This window comes from Staurois parvus, unplaced genomic scaffold (assembly GCF_062004578.1).
Source record: "Staurois parvus isolate SC_StPar_1 unplaced genomic scaffold, SC_StPar_1.0 ptg000017l, whole genome shotgun sequence".
Lineage (NCBI taxonomy): Eukaryota > Metazoa > Chordata > Amphibia > Anura > Ranidae > Staurois > Staurois parvus.
Genome location: NW_028317813.1, coordinates 11,232,608 through 11,256,090, shown reverse-complemented (window position 1 = coordinate 11,256,090; position 23,483 = coordinate 11,232,608). Strand labels below are relative to the sequence as shown.

Genomic DNA, 23,483 nt, shown 5'->3' with positions numbered 1-23,483 from the left:
CAGCATTGCAGGGTTGGATTGACCAGGAAACAGAGTAGGACTGTGTCTTTAGGTAACAGAAGAAAAGGGGCAGCTTCATAGTTATTGGTCACATATTTTTTCTTCATCACAAATATTTACACATTAGGCTTAATTCACAAAGCTTTAATCACCCCCAACCCCTCTTGCTGGCCCTTTAAGGGTTTCTGAAAGACAGAAGATCCAGGTGGGACCAACTTGTAAAATGGGCATGATGGGAGGTTTCTACCTATTTACAGGTTGGTCACACCAGGCCACACCTCCAAAGTGGACATGATTTGGGCATACCCAATCGGATAGTAGCTGAATGAAATGCAGACCATTGGCAAGAATATCAGTGTCTTGGCATGTTGGCAAGCATGCATATATGCCATTTTTTAATTTTGCCCAGGTTAAAACCAGTAAAGCAAGAAAATATTTTATACAATAGACATGATAGCAGCAGGCAGTTTTACTACAGGCGCCAAGGAGAAACCATAAACTGATTCATGGGCCTTGAGGTCTGTAGCTAAGAAAGCGACAGTTCATGCTTTGATTTTCCCAGTTACTCACACTTAGCTAATAGTCACTTCTGCTCATCCTTCATAGTCACAGACTAGTACTTGTGTTTTGCAGCCACTAAGCTAATAAAGTTTGGCTCCAGGATAGTCTCAACGCTGGCTGGAGAAGACTTGGGACCTTGGGCCGGTCATTATCTGCACTGTGATTTGTGTGTTTTGTGGGGAAGGAATAAAAAACAATATCCCTGGCCTTTAAATATAAATAATGAATATTAGCTCAACCTAGGAAAGTATCTTTAGTGTTTGAATTTGTGATACATTACTTGACTGTTTTACCTATGAATAGTGCTCCGCACCCAGGGCCAGGACAACAGGCAGTTTGGTACCTTCACCCTGGGTAGTGGATAACTTTGTCCTGGCACTGATTAAAACCACTCTTTTTCTCAATAAAAACTTTTAAAAATGTTCCTTCTAATACTTGTCCACTATATCTTTACATTCCTGTTCCTTCTTCCCTGGACCAGTATTCAGGATCTGTGTTGCCTCCTCTATTTGGAAGCATAAAGTGCATTTCTACAGAGTGAGGATCTGTACCATTATGGGGTTCTTCTGCACTGAGGGTGGAAGTGCCTGGTTGGCTGAAGTCCCTCTGCTCAAACCCTGTACAGTGCAGCCACAGAGGTGTAGGGGGTGTCCAAAGCCAAGATAGATGTCCCTCGGAGCAGGTTGGGGAAGCACTATGAATGTAGCAGACCTGAGAAGCCTTTTCTACCCGTGGAGGATGGAAAAGTGAAGGACAGGTAGTTGTTGCATCACCAGGAGAGTGTAAACTGCCCCCACAGTATGTATGGAAGTCTCCTCCATGGCAGCAGGGTGAGGTATTGCCTGGCATTAAAGATAGGTGAACTGCCTGACGGAGAGAGTGGAGGCCTTCTCTCAGTTCTTGTACTTGGCACGACAGGTCAGATACCTGCAGAAAATAGAAAATTGATATTGATGTGATCTTCTATGTTATGATAAGCTACTTTTCAAGACTGAAGTCCTTAAGTTGTATTCAGATGTAGATATAACTCATATCTGGATTGTAAAGGGAAAGGTCTACTTACAACAGTATTACTGCTTTTTTTAAAGCTTTACAGAAAGAGAGGAAGTTGTGAGGAACCCTCTATGACTTCCTGGGTCATCAGCAATGCAGCTGTCCGAATGGAAGCTGCTGCCCTGCTTGACCCCTGTGGCCATACTGGGTGAGGTCAGTGCTTTTTTAAGACAAGGGCTCCCTGATTTGGCATGCATTATGCAAGTAGTTAGTGTAGAGACAGGTTCTCCATTTGTCAAGGACAGTATATAGAGATAAGGAAAGGTTCCAGAAGTATATAATGATAGGTTCCTCTAGGAACCCTGCCAGTAGAATTGGACAGGTCAGGCCACATTCCCACTCCTTTTTACAAAAGCTGTCGGCATCATGTAACACTAAAGTACCGCTGCTACAGGTTTCATAAGTGGCTTTGGACTGTTGTCTACACCCGACCAGGCCTAGTTTACCTTGTTGGAACTTTCTGCAGTACATAGTTACTCGGCCTTTGTGTGATTTCTTCTGCTGCCACACCACGCTGCACCCTACTTAGACTGTGCATGATGAGCAGGACCACTTCTGTACAGGAAGGGATCCTGCAGTGACTTGGATTTTGTTTCAGAAGGATGTCATTAGTAATTACATAAGTCTTCCATGAGAAGTATCTAATGCTCATCCTACAGTGAGGTGACTCCTTTCATCTTTTGTTGTAAACTTCCAAAGTCTATGATTATTGTTTACTATGGTGAAGAGGCATACAGCTCATTTCCTTTAGTTTTTGTTTTTATAAGAGCAAAGCAATTTTTCTTCTTACGTTACACGTGACCAAAAACCACTCACCGCTTGACTCAATCGGTCCATACTTTCGGTAGCTCTCGGTTCTGATGTCAGGAACAAGTGATCTAAAAAAATAAAGTATGAATAAATGATATAACTTCCTCTGAACTCTCTTTATTAAGAACAATTCCTGCTACCACTGGTATGTATAAACTTTAAGGCCTCCCCTGACCCCTTTCTGGTGCGTTGCAGTGTGTTGTGGTGTGTTAACGTGTCTTGCATTACAGTAAAACTAAATGTTCCTGTATAACAGTCTAAACAAGTGCCAGATTCAGTTACTATGTGATAGGGAAGGTAAAGGAAGTTTTTGTTTACTTTATGAAACTCGTCTAACTGAGAGAGATTCCTCCTGCCTTAGTGTCTCCTATGCTCCCCCTCACTATTATTATTATACAGTATTTATATAGCGCTAAAAAGGTTTCCTCAGTGCTGTACATTATAGTGGGGGACAGTACATGAGACAATACAGTAACAAAACAATACACGAGGGGTTTGAGGGCCCTGCTCTTTCGAGCTTACAATCTAGGAGGGAGGGGATAGTGGTACAGGAGGAAGTGGCTGTGGGGGATGGAGTGGTAGGAGGAGATCGGCTGTTAAGTGAGGGCGGGGTAGGCTTCCCTGAAGAGATGGGTTTTCAGGGTGCGACTAAAGGTGAGGAGGGTAGGTGACAGTCTGATGGATTAGGGTAGTGAGTTCCAGAGGATGGGGGAAGTCCTGGAGAAGTCCTGCAGTCGGGTGTGGGAGGTGGAGACCAGGGAGCTAGAAAGTAGGAGGTCTTGTGAGGAGCGAAGATTATGGGTAGGGTGGTATATGGGTATCAGGTCAGTGAGGTAGTTTGGGGCAGCGTTATGAATGGCTTTGTATGTCTGTGTTAGTAGTTTGAATTTAATGCGTTGGGCAATCGGGAGCCAGTGGAGGGAATGACAGAGGGGGGTGGCAGATGCGGAGCGGTTGGTAAGGTGGATGAGTCTGGCCGCTGAGTTCAGGATAGACTGAAGCGGGGCTAGTCTGTGATGAGGTAAGCCGGTGAGGAGGGAGTTGCAGTAGTCGAGTCATGAGATAATAAGGGAGTGAATGAGTTGTTTAGTAGTGTCTGGGGTTGGGAACGAACGTATTTTGGAGATGTTGCGGAGGTGGAGCCTGCATGAATTTGCCAGCGATTGGACATGGGGCTTTAAGGACAGATTGGAGTCTAGAGTGACGCCTAGAACTTTGGCTTGCGGGGTGGGACTGATGGTGGCGTTATTGGTCGTGATGGAGAGGATAGGGGGCGCGGGCTGGGGGGAAAACTATGTGATAATAAATGGGTACTGAAGTTTTTTGCTGTTTCACGGGCACACACAATTTTAAAGTTAGACATGTTGGGTATCGGTTTACACAGTACAAACTCATCCTTTGCAATTTATTACCCAATTTTTGGTAAAATATATTTATGTGTCCCAAAATTTTATTTAGTGTATATATTTTTCTGATATCTTATATTGAAATTCTAATACTGTGTAACATAAGAAAAGGAGCTACTAACATTTTCTTTAGGGTGTCTTCTTTGTTTTGGGAGTTTTAAGTAATCTTAAGGCCTAAAATGATTTTTAAAACATATAAACACAAAAATGTAAAAAATGGATCTAGTAAGCAAGTGGTTAAAATACCTGTCTTCCATTCCCTAGCACTGTGCCCTGTCTCCTAACGGGAGCAGCGTGGAGATTTTAAGTTTGCCTCACCTGCCAGCTGCTCATAGCCAGTGAGGGGAAGTGGGGAATGCATACTACTCACTAGACACTGCCGTTGTGGAGAGGGGAGTGTGCTGGGAGGACGATGGGGGGAGCAAAATGCTCCTTCTCCTGAGTTGGCAAAATTCCTTGCATCGGCCCTGCTTTTAATGGTGCCCACCTAGATAATATGGTCAGGGAACCATAATCGGTATATGTGCTTTCAATGGCTTTCTAGATTGTTGGAAGCACAACAGTCATTTGTGAGACTTTGAATCTGCACTAATAGTTGTCTTAGCATCCAGCACTTATAATTAACGGCTGCAAAACATTTTTTTCTTTAATGGGTGGTCATAGTTTTACTTTATCACAACACGTTCATTTAGAATGGGCTACCAAAGCAAAAAACGTGAACAGGAACTTTTTTTGCAGCACAATGCATCACAACACACATGTATGCTGGGATGTTCTAAAATGCAAATAGGCTGAAGTTACATTACAGTCAGGGGCGGACTGACAACTCATGGGGCCCCCAGGCAATAGGGGATCATGGGGCCCCTGTGTCCTTGCCCAAACTCAAAAAAGCCTATGAAAAAGGTACCAGGGGCATCTCATGGGGCCCCCTACTGACCCCGGGCCCTCGGGCAGTGCCCGAGTTTCCAAATGGTCAGTCCACCTCTGATTACAGTCAATACAAGTTAGGCTTAGTGAATCCTATAGAAATGCTAGAATGTTTTGTTGTGTACTGCTAAAGGTCTGCTAGAGATTACAAACCCATTTTGAGCTTTTTTTTCTGTCTACATTTGCTTGCTTCAGCTTTTGCCCTGCACATCATAGTTCAGGACCTGTTAACAGAGCAGGGTTTCTTAACCAGGATTCCTCCAGAGGTTGCTAGAAGTTCCTTGAGCAATGGGAAGTTCCTGCCTCTAAGTTCCCACTGACACCATTGATCTTTTTAGCTATCTGTAAGGGGGCAATTCTTCCCAATGACCACAAGTGTAAAGGAGCATTCTTCCTACTAACCATCACAATAATGTATCATGAGTTGTAACTATGGTACTTTTTAGCAGGGGTTCCCTAAGACTGGAAAGTTATTTTAACCACTTGCCTTCCAGAGGATTTGCCCCCCTTCCTGACCAGGCCATTTTTTGCGATAGGGGTCTGCGTTACTTTAACTGACAATTGTGTGGTCATGGAACGCTGTACCCAAATGAAATTTACATCCTTTTTTGCCACAAATAGAGCTTTCTTTCGGTGGCATCTGATCACCTCTGTGTTTTTAATTTTTTGCGCTATAAACAAAAAAAGACCAACAATTTTGAGACACAAAATAATATTTTTGCCTTTTTGCTATTAAACATGTCCAGTAAAATCCTAAACTTCGTCATAAATTTAGGCCAAAATGAATTCCACTACATGTCTTTGCTAAAAAAAAAAAATCCAAATACGTATCAATTAATTGGTTTATGTGATAGTTCTAGTGTTTACAAATGGCGGTATATATACTGGAATTTTTTTCCTTTTACTAGTAATGGCGGCGATCAGCGACTTATAGCGGGGCTACAGCAGGCATTCTGACACTGGGGGGGACTGACTTGGTGTCACTGACATTCCCAGTGACACCAATACAGTGATCAGTTCTAATAAAAAGCACTGACACTGTACTAATGACACTGGACAGGAAGGGTGATCAAAGGGTTAACTGTGTGCCGTTTCGCTGTGTGTGTGCTTTCAACTGTAAGCACATTGCTTTGTATAGCCCTTCTATGCAGAGCCATACAAAGCAGTGTGCAGGAGCTGACAGGGGAGAGATCTGTGTTGTTTAAACAAAGGTCTCTCTTCTGTTGGTAATACTCAGCGATCACCGGATGCTGGCGAGGAATCAGGCACCCCCTACCCAGAACTGCAAAATCATGTGTATATATACACACATGTGATTTTGTGCACCTGTGCAGCCCTGTAGCAGTATTTCTGCTCTAGAGTGGCGCAGAAGCGGTTAAGGGATCCTTTTGAAGAGGTTGAGAAAGGCTAACTTAGAGTAACAAGGGTGGACCATCCCTGCGAATTTTGTGTTGATAGAGCGAATTGTGGGGTCCATACAATGTCCAGTATAGGAATGAGCCACCGAGGAGCTCACACATTATTACATTAGAAGTGAGAGTAAAAATCTCAGGTCCCCATGAGGCATGCTGGATAAAAACAAACAAATCTACTTCTCCAGATACATTTATACAGGGCTTTTTTTTTTTCTCATAAAATAGGTGCAGGAACACACACACACACACACACACTAGGTGTGGTCGAATTTCACTAACAGTGGGAGGGTCTTAAAAGAGGCATTAAAATACCAAGAGTGTATTACATAGAGTAATACACAGTGCAGAGTTCAGGGGTGCGCTACACAGAGTGCAGGGGTGCATTACAGAGTGCAGAGTTCAAGGGTGCGCTACACACAAAGTGCAGAGTTCAGGGGTGCGCTACACACAAAGTGCAGAGTTCAGGGGTGCGCTGCACACAAAGTGCAGGGTTCAGGGGTGCGCTACACAGAGTGCAGGGTTCAGGGGTGCGCTACACAGAGTGCAGGGTTCAGGGGTGCGCTACACAGTGCAGGGTTCAGGGGTGCGCTACACAGAGTGCAGAGTTCAGGGGTGCGCTACACAGAGTGCAGAGTTCAGGGGTGCGCTACACAGAGTGCAGGGTTCAAGGGTGCGCTACACAGAGTGCAGGGTTCAAGGGTGCGCTACACAGAGAGCAGAGTTCAGGGGTGCGCTACAGATTGCAGAGTTCAAGGGTGCGCTACACACAGAGTGCAGAGTTCAGGGGTGCGCTGCACACAGAGTGCAGAGTTCAGGGGTGCGCTACACAGAGTGCAGAGTTCAGGGGTGCGCTACACAGAGTGCAGAGTTCAAGGGTGCGCTACAGATTGCAATCTGTAGCGCACCCCTGAACTCTGCAATCTGTAGCGCACCCCTGAACTCTGCAGAGTTCAGGGGTGTGCTACACAGAGTGCAGAGTTCAGGGGTGCGCTACACAGAGTGCAGAGTTCAGGGGTGCGCTGCACACAGAGTGCAGAGTTCAGCCCTCTTCCACAGCTGCTTACCTCTGCATCCCCCATCTACATCTCACTTTTACCCCTCTTCACCTCTTCAGCTCTGATCTCTACATGCAATCCCCCCCCCCCCCCTCTGCTCCAATCTTCTCCCCCTTTCTTAAAAGCTCCACCATCTTCCACGCTTTACTTTTGGTGCTGTATTAAGCTGAAGCACCCAGTCAGATCTAGTTCCTCCCCTCCTACTCCACCTCTCTCACCTGCAGGAAGATAATCCAGTGGGGGTGTTGGCATCTGCACTGTGCCCTGGGCACCTGCATCTCCCTTGTCCCCATACTGCACTCAGTGGGAGCTGCTCAGGAAATCAGATCTATGAGAGCCAAGGGGAGACAAGCTGTCATTTGTAAAGACAGAAGTCCAGCTTCTTCTTTTACAAGTGATAGTAGTGAGCAGAGAGCAGAGAGCCTGAGCCAGAGATGGTAGAACTCAGTTCTATCATCTCTGGCTCAGGCTCTCTGCTTCCTGCTCACTACTAAGTTCCAGCTCAAAAAAGCCCTGCCTTTATAGCCTCTAGTTAGAATCAGAGGGGTGATTTACAGTACAATACAAATCAAATCCTGATGGGCATTGTTAACTTTGACATAAAGCAAAAAAAAAAAAGAAAAAAAAGGCAGAAACAGGTCATTTATTGTTTATTGTTTACTGAAAGTAGTGGTTTCCTGAAATTTTCCATACAGGCGGCCTTACCTGGTGCATTAGAAAGGGAGCTACAGTTAGAAAATGTAAACTTTTGCTGGGCTACACCAGTTGTTTCTTCTATGCCATCAACAACCCTGTAGGAAGAAAGAGCAACTTGAACATATTTAGGAATGTGCAGGGTGATTGTGCATCAAACATTATATACAGTGCTCATTAGCATCACTTTGAAATTAGAATAACTCAGTACTTAAGCATATGAAATATCTTGCACTTGATTGGTCAGAAACATTGATATCTTATTACCCTTATGGCTATGCAAGAAAGGTCTCTGAATAAAAATGTAAATTCTCCTACATTTATAAAAAGTATAGCTTGCAAAGTAAAGGAGGTTTGCATAAAAAACAGGTATGGGTGAATAACTGTGGTTAGATGAAAAGCACGGGGAAATTTCGATTATAAATTAGTAATAATCGCAATACTGAAGTGATATGTGTATTTTTTGATTGAGTAAAATGCTTTGAATAACCCTACTAAAAAATGCTTTAACCACTTCAATACCATGCACTTTCACCCCCCTTCCTGCCCAGGCCAATTTTCAGCTTTCAATGCTGGCACACTCTGAATGACAATTACGCGGTCATGCAACACTGTAGCCAAATAAAAGGTTTTATATTTTTTTCACACAAATATAGTTTTCTTTTGGTGGTATTTATTCCCTACTGGGTTTTTTATTTTTTGCTCAACAAAATATTTTTTAGTTTCTGGTTTAAAATGTAGCAAGTACGTAATTTGTCTTCTTTACTGATGTACGCTGATGAGGCTGCACTGATGGACACCGATAGGCTGCACTGATGGGCAATGATGAAGTGGCAATGATGAATGACACTGATGGGCACTGATAGGTGGCACTGAGGGGCAATAATAGGCAGAACTGCTGAACACTGATGGGCAGCACTGATGGACACCGATAGGCAGCTCTGATAATCAGGGCACTGATGATCAGTGCCCTGATTATCTGTGTACATGCCCGTCATACCTGCCAGTTACCAGCTGTCCTCTCCTCACGCTGTAACAGCACTTCAGGAAACTACTGCCAATAACTGCCAAGTGTGTTTACTATGTGATTAGCTGTGTCCAATTACAGCTGACCATAATGTAAAGGGTCACTGTGATTGGACACAGTTGATCACAGATCACGATAAAGGGCCAAAGGACACAGTGATCACAGAGTGCGCCACAGGGGGCATGCAGAGGGGCCATGGACGCCCTCCCAGAACAACAGAGCCATGCTGTAGACATTTTTTGGCTATGGCTCAGTAAGGAAGTGGTTAAAGTGTTTGGAAACTTCAGACATAAAATATGAACAAATCATATGCCTCTATAGTGTATACTTGTCTCAATTAAGAGCACTAAGTGCAATTTCTGTCTGCTGCTTTATTTCTCTGCTATCAGCATGAATCACCTCTGATATGTTTTCCTGACACCAAGAGAAAAATGGTGACAGGGGAGGGACTTCCAACAACACAGCCCGAGACTGACGGCCTCAGCTCTGTTCCTGTAAGCTATGTGAAGGGGGTGTGTCCCTTCCCTCCAATAAGATCTCAGAGCTCTCCTCACTGAGCTCTGCAGAGTGTAACTTCAGCTCTCTACCCCCTGCTTTCTGAAATCGTAGACAAGCTTTATAAATTCTGGACCTTGAATGGATGTAGAGAAGAGAAGACTGCAGATAAACAGGATGTAGAGAAGAAAAGACTGCTGATAGACAGGTACAACTTATATAGGAGGATTTGTTTCATCTCCGTGTATCACCTGAGGCCAGTCACTTTACTGAGTATATGTAAGGGTTTTATTACCAATTTAAAGAAGTCCTCATTGATATCTGTATCTAGGGGCATTGTGGAGAAATTATTCCTCTACTGTGAAAAATTAAAGTGAAACTATTTTAGCTCTAGAGGTTTTGTGTCTCGATTCCCAACAGTGGCTTGGCAACCTACCAGCCTTCTAATCTGGAAGAAAAAGTGCTGAGAACTAAGGTCCCCCTGCAGGTTTATGCAATATTGTGTCAGTATGCACTGCAAGTTAGCACATTATGACTGACTTGCCTTTCACATGGAGCCCCCCAGTGCTGGTTTTGTGCTCTCTGGCCATTTAAATGGCCAGGCCATAATGATATTATTCCCATGTATGTGCACAAGAGTCACTATTGTGGAGCGGTGCCTGCATTCATGGCACACTGCCCTGGATACAGAGTCACTATGCCTGCGCAGGGAAAAGTCATAGGCCAGAGCCGATGTGAATATCTTCTAAACAGCGCGAGTTTAGGAGATATTCACTAAACCTACAGGTAAGACATATTTTAAAGTGATATACAAGGCTCTTTGTTTTTCTTTTAACAATCATGTCTATACTTACCTGCTCTGTGCAACAGTTTTGCAAAAAGCAGCCCCGATCCTCCCCTTCTCGGTTCCCCTGTTGGCGCTCCTGGACACTCCCCCCACTGAGTGCACCCCCCACTCGCTCCTCACAATGGCTCCCACAGCTGTGTCTAAGCCAATAAGGAGAGAGAGACCTGGAAGAGGCAAGGCTTCCGTGCACAGGATTGAGAGGGGGCTCAGGTAAGTATTAGAAGGTAAAAAAAACTGTCAGTCTGTACAAACACTTAAAGCTTACCTGTAAATACAAATTTAAAATTTGCTACCACTTTAATCTTTTGAGGATTAATTGCTCCACACTGTCCACAGCTACAGAGGTCAATGAGGACTTGTTTTAAAGCTTATTTAAGTTGTTAAAATATGTAAATAGTTGAATGCCTAAAGCCTGGTCACAGTTCTACCTAAAGCCTAAGTGCAGCCAAAATAAAAAAAACCCCACAACATTAGCACAAGGGACATAGCTTACAGTAGGATGTGACCCTTAGGTGAAATCCTCCATTCATGCAGCTCCACTCCCTATTACAATCGTAATCTTCCAGGGCGACAGGGGTTAATAGAATTGTGGAAGCTGTCACAGGCTCTCATCAAGAGAGTCCGGCTATGCCTGCCCTTTCTGCCCAGCTGCTCCATTCATAGAAGCCAGTACTACAGCATCTATGAATGAAATGTGATCTTATAAATGGAAATTTGTAGAAGCTTTGTTACATGTGTGCTGTACCTTGGGCTCAGATCTGGTGGCCTCGATTGGGACATCAGTGGTATATGAAGTTCAGTAGTGGTCTCCCTGTGAGGAGTCCGTCTTGGAGTCACTTCCTGAGATCTGTGTTGTGGACTGCAGCTAGAATATCGAGATGGAGAGAGGCGAAGGTGAGGGGAGTTCTTTGGGGTGAGGGCTGAAGCCTTTAACTTTGGGGAAGCTTTGTCTGGCAGATCTGTCCTTGAAGAATGTTCAGTATGGATTCGAGTCTGGTAGGAAGGTAAAGGCATAGTATTATTTTCAGAATTATGCAGCATTATTTTGAGGAGCAAAAACATATATAAACACGGACTCAGAAAGAAATTCTAGGCCCCTTTGCTTTACAGCCTCTATCTTAAAGGCACTTACACGCCAAGTTTTTTTAAAATTATCAAATCAAAAATCTAGGCAAAATATTAAATACACTGTTGATGTATCATATGGCCAATAATGTTGAAATGTAGGATGACCTTGAGATAGCACCACAGATATTCAGTAATTAGAAGTGCGTGTCTAGTTTGAGCAAATCTACAGGGCTGGTAACTGACAAACATATACCGGATATACTGTATCTTAGTGAACTAAAGATCCTTGTAAGTGTATGGACTTACCTATAGTTATAGTTGTCACCCAGGGTGGACTGACAACTCATCGGGCCCCCGGGCAATAGGGGATCATGGGGCCCCTGTGTCCTTGCCCAAACTCAAAAAAGCCTATGAAAAAGGTACCAGGGGCATCTCATGGGGCCCCCTACTGACCCCGGGCCCTCAGGCAGTGTCAAAGTTTCCAAATGGTCAGTCCGCCCCTGGTTGTCACTGATCACTTATTTATTCATCTGTCTACTACCTTGGAACACTGCTGTTAGCAGCTCAGTTATGCAAGTTGCAGAGTGAAATGGAGGTGGCTTTAAGATAATGAATGTACTGACATTATCTATTAAGGATGGTTAGCATGCTAAAAGATAGTAGATGCTGCAAAAAGACTATATTCCCTCGCTTTGATATTGGTATCTTCTATGTACATTTGAGGGCCAGTATTGCAGTAACTGAGGATTGTGTTATATTTGCACATTTCAACATCGTACATTGTTGATTGCTTGGATAGGTTGAGCAGTGGTATGTGTATCATAGACAAAAGTTGTTTTAATGGGTGGTGGCATGCAACTTACTCTGTAGATTTTTATATGACTGGTAAGCGTTTATTAGTACACATTTACCATATGTCTCTTCTAGACTTTGTTTTTTGTTAGATATATTTTGTTGAAGACACAGCTTGGCCAAGGATGACTCAGCAGCTGACTCGTGTGCACGTGCAATCTAAGACTTTTGGCCCTTGTTTAATAGCTAGGTGACAATGTGCAGTAACCTATAAGAGCCAAACAGAATTCAGCTTCCAGTCTGACTTGTCTATTTGCTCAATATATGTTTCACCTTGTGGTTATCTCTCACTTACCTCTGGCTCACATCTGCTGCTTCCCAGGTTGTAGCTGAGCTGGTGTACAATTTGACCGGTGAATTTATGTGCATATTCTGGGTAGAGTGACAGAGTGTCACGAAGACCCTTCAGACTGATCCCTTGAAGGTCACAGTAAGTCAAAGCTTTGACATCTGCATTAGCTTTAATCACAGAGTCTTCACAGGAGACCTCACAGCCAATCAAGTCACCTTTACCTGCAGAGAGCAAATACTGAAATGATTAACAAGATACCAAATGTTAGTTTACATTGATGACAGAATATGTTCATTGGATCAGAAATGTAATGGCCCACTGATGTACAGTACATCTTTCTGATGACTATAAGAGTGTTTGATCAGTTATGTTAAAGTGGTTGGAAACCTCAGACATGAAATATAAACAAAGCCTATCTATATATAGTGTGTACTTGTCTCAGTTAAGAGCACTAAGTGTCATTTCAGTTTGCTGCCTTGTTCCTCTGCTCTCAGCACGAGCTACTTATGACAAGTTTTCCTGACACCAAGAGAAAAATGGTGACAGGGGTGTGAGCTCCAGCTGATTGACAGCCTCAGCTCTGTTCCTATGTGTTGTGTGAAGGGGGTGTTTCCCTTCAATCAGATTTCAGAGTTCTCACTGATCGCTGCAAAGTGCCACTTCAGCTTCCTGCCCCCTTTTTTCTGAATTCTGAGATGTACAAATTCTGCACTTTGAACATATGTAGAGAAGAAATTAATGAAGATAGGTACAACTAATGTAGGAGGACTTGTTTCATCTCTGTGTATCACCTGAGGCCAGTCACTGCACTGGCATATGAAAGGGTTTACAACCACTCCAATCTTAGACCAAAAAACCTGTAGCACTTTGAGGGGCATGTCTGCTATTTGGCTTCATTTGTCTAATAAAATAGAGCAATAGATTACAGAGCAAATTAAAATACAATTCAAATACAGAAACATAGAAGAGTGGCGGCAGAAAAAAGACCAAGCGGTCCAGGGAGTCTTCCAGTTTCTTTTTGTTTTCTCGTTTTTTTTGTCATTGTTTTGTTTGAGTATAGATCTGCACTATATGATCAAACGTTTGTGGACACCTGACCAATCACACCTACAGTACAATATACAAGTTTGTTAAATATGCCATTCCAAAACCATGAGCATTGATACACAACTGAACAACACTTTGGGGCTATAACAGGTTCCACCGGAAAGCATGTCTATGGGAATTTGGCCCATTTAGTAAAAAGAGCATTTGTGAGGTCTTAAATTAGAAGGCCTGGCACACAATAGGCATTTGAGTATATCCCAAAGATTTTCAATAGGGTTGAGGTCAAGGCTTTGTGAAGGCAACTCAGGATCTTCCACACCAAGCTGATCAAACTATAAAATTTTGGACCTGATTTTTGGCCACAGTCACGTTTTAAAACTGTCATCACAAGATTGGAAGCACACAGTTGTCAATTTTCATGTTTCAGCGCTCTCACACTTTGAATGACAATTGCGCGGTCATGCAACACTGTACCCAAACTAAAATTTTATCATTTTGGTCGCACAACTAGAGCTTTCTTTGTTGGTATTAAATCACCACTGGGGTTTTTATTTTTTGCTAAATTACCAAAAAAAGGATGAAAATTTTGGAAAAGCCCCCCCACGTTTCTTTGCTTCTGTTATAAAAGTTTGCAAATAAATAATTGTTCTTCATAAATTTAGGCCAAGATGTATTCTGCTACTTTTTTTGGTGTAAATAACCCAAATTAGTGTTTATTATTTAGTCTGTAGGAAAGTTATAGAGTTCACAAACTATGGGATATATCTGAAAATTGATCAATCCTGAAGTACTGACGGCCAATCTAATTTCTTGAGGCTCAAAAATGTCAGAACAGTACAGACATCCCTCAAATGACCCCTTTTTGCAAAGTAGACAGTTTGACGTATTTCATAAGAGGCATGGCAAGTTTTTTTAAGTTGTAATTTTTTTGTCATAATTTTTTAGAAAAAGAAAATAAAAAAATTTCCCCCAATTTTTTTTTAACATACTGTCACCAGTGCAGTACAGCTTCATCATTCTTTTTTTCAATTCTTTTCAATTATTTTTTATTAAATTTTTTGTCTTTAAGTTTTTTTTCATATTACACTATGACCAAAGTAGTATAATGTTACCATAGTAACATTGTAATACTTTGGGGAAGTAATCAGTATTTTTCTTTCTTTACACAATTTGATTGCTTATAGCAAAGAATTTCTTTGTTATAAGCAAGCATTTAACTGAATGAAATCGATTCATTCAGCTTTTTTTGTTGTGATTAGCGGTGATTGGCCATGGCTAATCACATGACACAGATGGACTCTGACTGGCCCAGCTTGTGCATGTGATCACTGTGACCATTCACAGTTGGACACTGTTGTATACAATGGGAAGGCATAAAAGGGAACCATCCATTGTATACAACTGTCGTGTGACCTGCTGTGATTGGTTACAGCAGGTCACATGGTACTGGCAACGAGGCCGATACACAGATCTGTCATCAGCCATGTCCGAGGTACACAGCTGGTGACAGATCTCAACACACCACGGGCTTGTGGGCACGCGCAGAGCTCTATCCGGGAAGGACGTCATATGACACCCTACCAGAGGGACATGAGGTTCGCCCGGCTGTCATTTCACTATAGGCTGGGCGGGAAGTAGTTAATTGTTACAGCATACAAAGAAATATTAACAAGAACCTTCATTGGAAACACCTGCACTCAATAATTACTGTAGGACGGGGTGTCACACAAGTTTTCCATATAGTATGTGAGATTATCAGGTGTCCACAACCCTTTGATCATGTAGTGTATGTTTGTTCCAAGCATGTCAGAAACCACTTACTGTTGACTGACTAACTACCTCTACTGAAAGTCTATTGCAAGCATCAACTACCTTTTCATAAAATAATACTCTCTAAGATTAGTTTTGAAATTTCCTCCATTTAGTTTTAGGTCATGTCCCCGTGTTCTTGATTTTAGTGTTATATTGAAAATACTGCCCTCCTGAACCTTATTCCCTCCTTTGATGTATTTAAAGGTTTCAATCATGTCTCTTCTTTCCTCCAGACTACATACTAAGTTTCCATAGTCTTTCCTGATATGTCTTATCCCCCAGACCTTTCACCATTTTTGTTACCTGTCTCTGGACTCATTGGGGTTTATTTACTAAAGCTGGAGAGTGCAAAATCAGACTCACTTCTGCATAGAAACCAATCAGCTTCCAGGTTTCATTGCCAAAGCTTAATTGAACAAGCTGAGGTTAGAAGCTGATTTTTTTCTATGCAGAAGGGAGTCTGATTTTGGACTCTCCAGCTTTAGTAAATAAACCCCATTCTGTCTTATCAATATCTTTTTGTAAGTGAGGTCTCTAGAACTGGACACAGTATTCTAAATGAGGTCTAACTAAAGATCTATATGGGGAATCAGGACCTCCTTCTTACTGGCGATCCCTCTAGTGATGCATCCTAGATTTCTATTCGCTTTTCCCACTGCATGGTCACATTGCTCATTTTGCAATCATCTGAAATAAGTACCCCCAAACTTTTTTCAAATATAGCAGTTTCCCATTTACTTATTAGTATCTTTTGCATAGTGGACTTTTTTCATTTTGAGTTAGCTCCCTCCAAAATGAACAATATAACTCCAATATGTTAAATAAATATCCCTAAATATGTGAAACAAATATACATATAATGAACCCAAAAATTATATATAAATGAACCCAAAAATGTAAAATAAAATAACACAAAAAATTATCAAAATTATAAGTAAATTCATATGATTTATTAAAAGATATGGGTATATATATATATATATATATATATATATATATATATATATATATACAGTCAGGTCCATAAATATTGGGACATCAACACAATTCTAACATTTTTGGCTTTATACACCACCACAATGGATTTGAAATGAAACAAACAAGATGTGCTTTAACTGCAGACTGTCAGCTTTAATTTGAGGGTATTTACATCCAAATTAGGTGAACGGTGTAGGAATTACAACAGTTTGCATATGTGCCTCTCACTTTTTAAGGGACCAAAAGTAATGGGACAATTGGCTTATCAGCTGTTCCATGGCCAGGTGTGTGTTATTCCCTCATTATCCCAATTACAATGAGCAGATAAAAGGTCCAGAGTTCATTTCAAGTGTGCTATTTGCATTTGGAATCTGTTGCTGTCAACTCTCAAGATGAGATCCAAAGAGCTGTCACTATCAGTGAAGCAAGCCATCATTAGGCTGAAAAAACAAAAAAAACCCATCAGAGAGATAGCAAAAACATTAGGCGTGGCCAAAACAACTGTTTGGAACATTCTTAAAAAGAAGGAACGCACCGGTGAGCTCAGCAACACCAAAAAACCTGGAAGACCACGGAAAACAACTGTGGTGGATGACCAAAGAATTCTTTCCCTGGTGAAGAAAACACCCTTCACAACAGTTGGCCAGATGAAGAACACTCTCCAGGAGGTAGGTGTATATGTGTCAAAATCAACAATCAAGAGAAGACTTCACCAGAGTGAATACAGAGGGTTCACCACAAGATGGAAACCATTGGTGAGCCTCAAAAACAGGAAGGCCAGATTAGAGTTTGCCAAACGACATGTAAAAAAGCCTTCACAGTTCTGGAACAACATCCTATGGACAGATGAGACCAAGATCAACTTGTACCAGAGTGATGGAAAGAGAAGAGTATGGAGAAGGAAAGGAACTGCTCATGATCCTAAGCATACCACCTCATCAGTGAAGCATGGTGGTGGTAGTGTCATGGCGTGGGCATGTATGGCTGCCAATGGGACTGGTTCTCTTGTATTTATTGATGATGTGACTGCTGACAAAAGCAGCAGGATGAATTCTGAAGTGTTTCAGGCAATATTATCTACTCATATTCAGCCAAATGCTTCACAACTCATTGGACGCCGCTTCACAGTGCAGATGGACAATGACCCAAAGCAGACTGCAAAAGCAACCAAAGAGTTTTTTAAGGGAAAGAAGTGGAATGTTATGCAATGGCCAAGTCAATCACCTGACCTGAATCCGATTGAGCATGCATTTCACTTGCTGAAGACAAAACTGAAGGGAAAATGCCCCAAGAACAAGCAAGAACTGAAGACAGTTGCAGTAGAGGCCTGGCAGAGCATCACCAGTGATGAAACCCAGCGTCTGGTGATGTCTATGCGTTCCACACTTCAGGCTGTAATTGACTGCAAAGGATTTGCAACCAAGTATTAAAAAGTGAAAGTTTGATTTATGATTATTATTCTGTCCCATTACTTTTGGTCCCTTGTCAAGTGGGAGGCACATATGCAAAGTGTTGTCATTCCTACACCGTTCACCTGATTTGGATGTAAATACCCTCAAATTAAAGCTGACAGTCTGCAGTTAAAGCACATCTTGTTTGTTTCATTTCAAATCCATTGTGGTGGTGTATAGAGCCAAAAATGTTAGAATTGTGTCGATGTCCCAATATTTATGGACCTGACTGTATATATATATATATATATATATATATATATATATATATAAATATATATAAAAAATATATATAAAGGATTTTGGTAAATGTTTGTGAATAGTTGGGATTATAATCAATTTAGTTTTAATTTGGTAATAAATTATTTTATTGTAATTTTATTATAGTAATTTTAATATGCGTATATTTAATCTGTATTCAATAATAATGTCCATATATGTATTAATCATTGGTACTGTAGTATAGTATTATAGTGAAGGATACATTAGTGATTTTATTTGATTATGAGTATAGATATGTGCAATACTTTGCAGGGAATCCTTGGTTTTATTTATGTGGGTGTGTAGATATACTGCACACATGTATCCATAAGATATATAATAATAGATATATATAGTATAAGAGTATTCCCCATGGTTTTAATTAGGGAATGTCTTTGTGTAGTTTTTCTGTATATATGGGGAAGATGCAAGTGCGGGATTCTGTGGGCTGTGTAAAATATTGTTGTATTGTTCTTTTTGCATGATTATAGATTAGGGGGAACCAGAGTGTTGATATTAGTGCCTCGACTGAATTTCGGATTTCCCGCTAATGTTACAATATCGTGCAAGAAAGGACTTCGGTATTGTATATAGTGTGGGCGGCTTTCCCTTTCCCAAGATGGCGGCCGGAGCTCCGGAGCTGTGGGGAGGAGAGCTATAAATTGCGGCTGGCCAGTCCAACGAGTACACCCCTTATGACTAAGTCCCGAATGTGACGAAACGCGTCAAGGAAAGTGACGTCGGATGCACAGGAGAGGAACCGGAAGTGGCATGTCGGCCATTTTGGATATTGGTATTCACATGTCAAACAATTTTGGAGGCTGCTCGGTGACCATAGAGGTTTGAGGGCATGGGAATAAGCGTTTTGATGCTTTATTAATGTAAGCAGTAAATAAAGTGTATGTTTATTAATCCCATAATGGAATTACACTATATCCTGTTTATACATCACTCTCATGGAGCATGGGTACTGTAAGTACTATGGAGTACTTCCTTAAAAGCCATGATGACATCTAGGAGAAGGTGGTTGATGACATCGTAAGGAGTATTATTCAGGCTTGGAGGAAATTCGTGGGAGCGTGTTGCTTATCTCCGCAGTATTGATAAGGCATTTGATTTTTTGGTAAGGGTATTTATGCCTTACATTATAGAAGTGTACACTGAATGGTCACTTGGATTATTTCATTCACAGAGTGACGCACTATCACGGTTTTTGCACAGTGTTCACATTATCACATGTTGCACAGCGCATATGGTATATGGGTATGATATTGAATTTATATATTGAAGTTAATGCACTATGAGTTTTCTCTTTTTTGGAGGTACATACTTTCCTTTTGGGAGCCAATGGGAGGGCTCGATACTAAAGGATCTGAAAATTTGCATTATTGGAAACAAAGATTGGACTGACTTTATTTTGGACACGACTGGCTTATAATTTTAATAATTTTTTTTTTATCAAAAATGTTATTTTATTTTTAATTTTTGGATATTTTTGGGTTCATTTATATATAATTTTTGGGTTCATTATATGTATATTTGTTTCACATATTTAGGGATATTTATTCTACATATTGGAGTTATATTGTTGGTTTGCACTTTCAAGGGTGAAAGTTAGATCTTATGTGTTAGATGGTGTAGTTGTAATATATAATTTTGTTTGGTACTTTTTTGATTGATACCGTAGTTATAGATTTACCCTCTAAAATCAAACAATCCTGTCTGTTTTTTTAGTGCAGCTATAATTATCAATTATAAAAGTGATCACCCTCCGCTCTCACCTTTTTATTGTGTTAGTCAATATTATCTAAATTAAATTCCCACAATGTTACAAATAATGAACACAACAACATGTTTTGACCTCAGCACACACCTAATATTGCTAGGACAACACCATCCTTGAGCACTTCCATGGATCCTGAGCACACACAGTATAAAGATTCCAGAGCATCCCCCTGTCGGATCAGATACTCTCCAGGCGTGCAGAAGGAGGGTTTAATATTCAATGACAGAGAACGCAGGCATCCACGGCTGGCAAGGGCAAACAGTGGCATTTGCAACAGATCCTTGTTGAGGTGCATGGCAATGTCAGCTCGCAATTCATCTGGAAGACTGTGCAGGAGCTGCAGAATGTGAAAAAAGAAAATATAGGACTCAAAACAATAAATTCTGCACTGTGTAAATAAACGAGAGGAAGGGAAAGTACAGATGTTGCCTATAGCAACCTATAGGCCTCAACCTGTCATTTTCAATGCATGTCAGAAGCAAGCATTTGATAGCTGCTGTGGTCAGCATGTCCTTTTGCTTTTTTGAATTGTAATCCTTCATGTCATTTATTTATAGAACAATCTGCAAAACTAGACCATTGTAACGTGCACAATAATGGTATTTGTTTACTCGTTTGAACCTCAACAGAAATAAACATAGAAAATAATGATAAAAGTGTAAAGTCAATAAATAGGGCTGGGTGATAGATCAGAACACATCCAATAATGACAATAGCTATTTATATTTTACTTACAGCGATTCTAAAAGGTTGGCATTTTTTTTTTAATGAACAAACATGTTATACTTACATGCTCTGTGTGATAGTTTTGCAAAGAGCAGCCCTGATCCTCTTCTTTTTGGGTCTATTGCTGGCGGACCTGGCTCCTCCATGCAGCCGAGTGCCCCCAATAGCAAGCCTTATGCTCGCTTTCAAGCCACGCTCCTGTGAGTGGACATTGTCCACACACAGAGAAAGGGCTCGGCCCCACCCCCTGTTCTTTCCTAATTGGCTCACTGGCTGTGATTGACAACAGCAGGAGCCAATGACTCCCTCTGCTGTGTGAGACAATGAGAAGAGAGAGACCCAGAAAAGCCATGGCTCTCATGCACATGGCTGGAGCGAGATGGGGCTCAGAGCTCAGGTAAGTATTGGGGGGGCTGAGGGGGAGTTGCGTTTTACCTTAATACATAGAATTCATAGAGGTAAAAAAACCTTCTGGTATCAACTAGATGGTTAAAGTGGTTCTAAAGGCAGATGACATGTTTTGGACTTAAGGCCCTTAGTCACAAAGCATCTTATAAATGTACAAACCCAAGAAACTATAGGCAGTGCCTGAAATCTCATAGTTCATTTCCAGTTGGGCCAGTTAAGCGTGATGGCGGGTTGTTTTGTGTGGTTTATGTCACTAGTGGACCTCCCCTTTGACTCTATGGAGGGAGTGTCCAGGAGAAAGTGTCAAATATAGACACTCTGACCTTAGTTCTGAGCACTGACATATTTATGTACCCGTCTCTGACAAGTGGATGAATTGAGTGCAAGCACTGACAATTTCAGTGCTGTGGCCTAATAGAATTCTATACCTCTGTCTCTTAGATGGAGGGAGCTCGTAAGCAGAGCATGGGGGGAGGGTCAAGCACTGGGTTCCGGGAGATGACAGAACACACATGGAGGCCAAGTAGTGTGGAAAAGTATATTGTTGTGAGTTCCGAGAATATAGTACAAAGTCTGTATACACGGCCACACCAGCCTGGCAATACTTACAGGGAACTGTGCAGAGGATAGCCGTACACACTGCTGTGTGTCCAACAGCATCTGACAGAAGAGGCAGACCAGCAACCAGGCACCTGGATGAGGAGGGGCTCCTGCCCAAGATACAAGCGACAGGCCCTTCTCTGTCCCATCTCCACTGTAACCTCTCCCTACGCTAGGCACTCTGTCCCTGATCTAGCCACTCCACAAAATTTTGCTCCAACAGTGCTATTTATTAGTACTTCCCACACCAAAGATGGCCGCAGGGGTCAACCAAGGTAGCAGCATCCAATCAGGCAGCTACATTCCTGATGACACCTACGCAGGCATGGGTTCCCCTTGCCCTCCACTCTCTCTGCATGGTAGCTGATGAACAGTGCCATCTATGTAGGGAGGCCAAACTACACCTGTCTTCAAGCTGAATGAAGGGAAGGGAGAGAGGGGATTTAGTGACTGCCCCTGATTTATTCACTTGTGTAAATGTTCTAAAGCTGAACTTCAGAATAACTTTCATTTAAATATATTGCCTACAAAGGATACAAATACACTTTGTGTGCACCAAATGCCTTTACAAATCTAGGCATTGCCTTGCAAAAGTAGTGGTATCCTTACTGTGCTGCACACAGCCTGTGCAGAGCTGTGAGAGAGACCCGGCAGGTCTACTCACTACAGGCTGCCTTCAGAAAACTACAGGAGGGGGCAGATAAAAGACCAGTTACCCTGCACAAGATTAGAGAGAGATTTAAGTAAAAATGCACATGGCTCTTGAATGTAGATAACATTTGTTTATACTGAAGTTTAGCTTTGAGTTATTGAGAAGTCTAAACAATGGACTTTTTACCACAAAATACCCAACGAGTGCCTGGGCAAGGTGTTAGGAGCTCCAATTGCTGGCTGTATGTGAAAATACTAAATATCCCTATGCAGTTGAAAACATTTTTTTTTTTAATTGATTATTTCTTTTAGACCATAATGTCATAACATATATGCAGAAAACGACAATGCATTCCCTGTAACTCTACTGCTGACTTTTACTGTGCAGACTATCCATGCAAAGTAACGATGTTGCCATACGTGCTAATGTATACTGTATTAATGACTAATATGGTAACAGCAGACATTCCAGATCTTAGTTTTATAGGCTTACTAAACAAAAAATAAAATAGCACCAACACAAACAGAAAGTGTGCAAAACGGAATTAAGTCATGACAAATTCTAATACATGCAAAGCTTTTCTTACCTCATTAGTGTCAATGCCATTGTTCACTGCCCACGTGGTCTGAACATATTCCAGCATGCGCTGTTTTAGAGGTTTGGGGATGCCATGGATACGGATATAATCTCGAAGATCCCGAGTACGGCTGTGATACAAGAAGCGCCTTGCATACAAACGCTGGATGATAGCTGTGACATTTCCAAACACCAGAGCATGCATCAGGGCTAGAAGACATTAGAATAATGCACAAGCAGCATGGTTATTCACTAAATAGTCATTAGAAAAACACCCTGTAAACAGCAATTCCCTTTTATGTATTTAGTACAGGAAAAAGCGTGGAAAAGTTTGGATGCCATAGGTTACTGCATTGATGCATAGTTAACAAAAACAGAAAAAAGCAAGTAACTGTAGAACCATAATCATAGGTACACTAAGCTATACTATCATAGTCAGTGCTGAAACCATCATTGACTCTAGGCAGTAATTGGGTCACGGTCCCCACTTTGTACATTACACGTACAGTATTTCACAGAAGTGAGTACACCCCTCACATTTTTGTAAATATTTCATTCTATCTTTTCATGTGACAACGCTGAAAAACTGACACTTTGCTACAATGTAAAGTAGTGAGTGTACAGCTTGTATAACAATGTAAATTTGCTGGCTCCTCAAAATAGCTCAACAAGCAGTCATTAATGT

General features: G+C 41.6%; 1 protein-coding gene across 1 annotated transcript in view; it reads right to left on the bottom strand.

Annotated features, from left to right (window-relative positions):
* Positions 1-352: 352 nt before the first annotated feature.
* Positions 353-23,483, bottom strand: part of KCNH3 (potassium voltage-gated channel subfamily H member 3) — a 94,889-nt gene continuing 71,758 nt past the window's right edge. The window contains exons 10-16 of the mRNA XM_089679660.1: positions 22,809-23,008; positions 19,924-20,173; positions 12,505-12,722; positions 11,035-11,282; positions 7,933-8,018; positions 2,431-2,492; positions 353-1,488 (exon numbers count right to left, since the gene is read on the bottom strand). Of these exons, the coding sequence (XP_089535786.1) occupies positions 1,012-1,488; positions 2,431-2,492; positions 7,933-8,018; positions 11,035-11,282; positions 12,505-12,722; positions 19,924-20,173; positions 22,809-23,008 (1,541 nt within the window). The 3' untranslated portion in view covers positions 353-1,011. The remainder of the gene's footprint in view (positions 1,489-2,430; positions 2,493-7,932; positions 8,019-11,034; positions 11,283-12,504; positions 12,723-19,923; positions 20,174-22,808; positions 23,009-23,483) is intronic.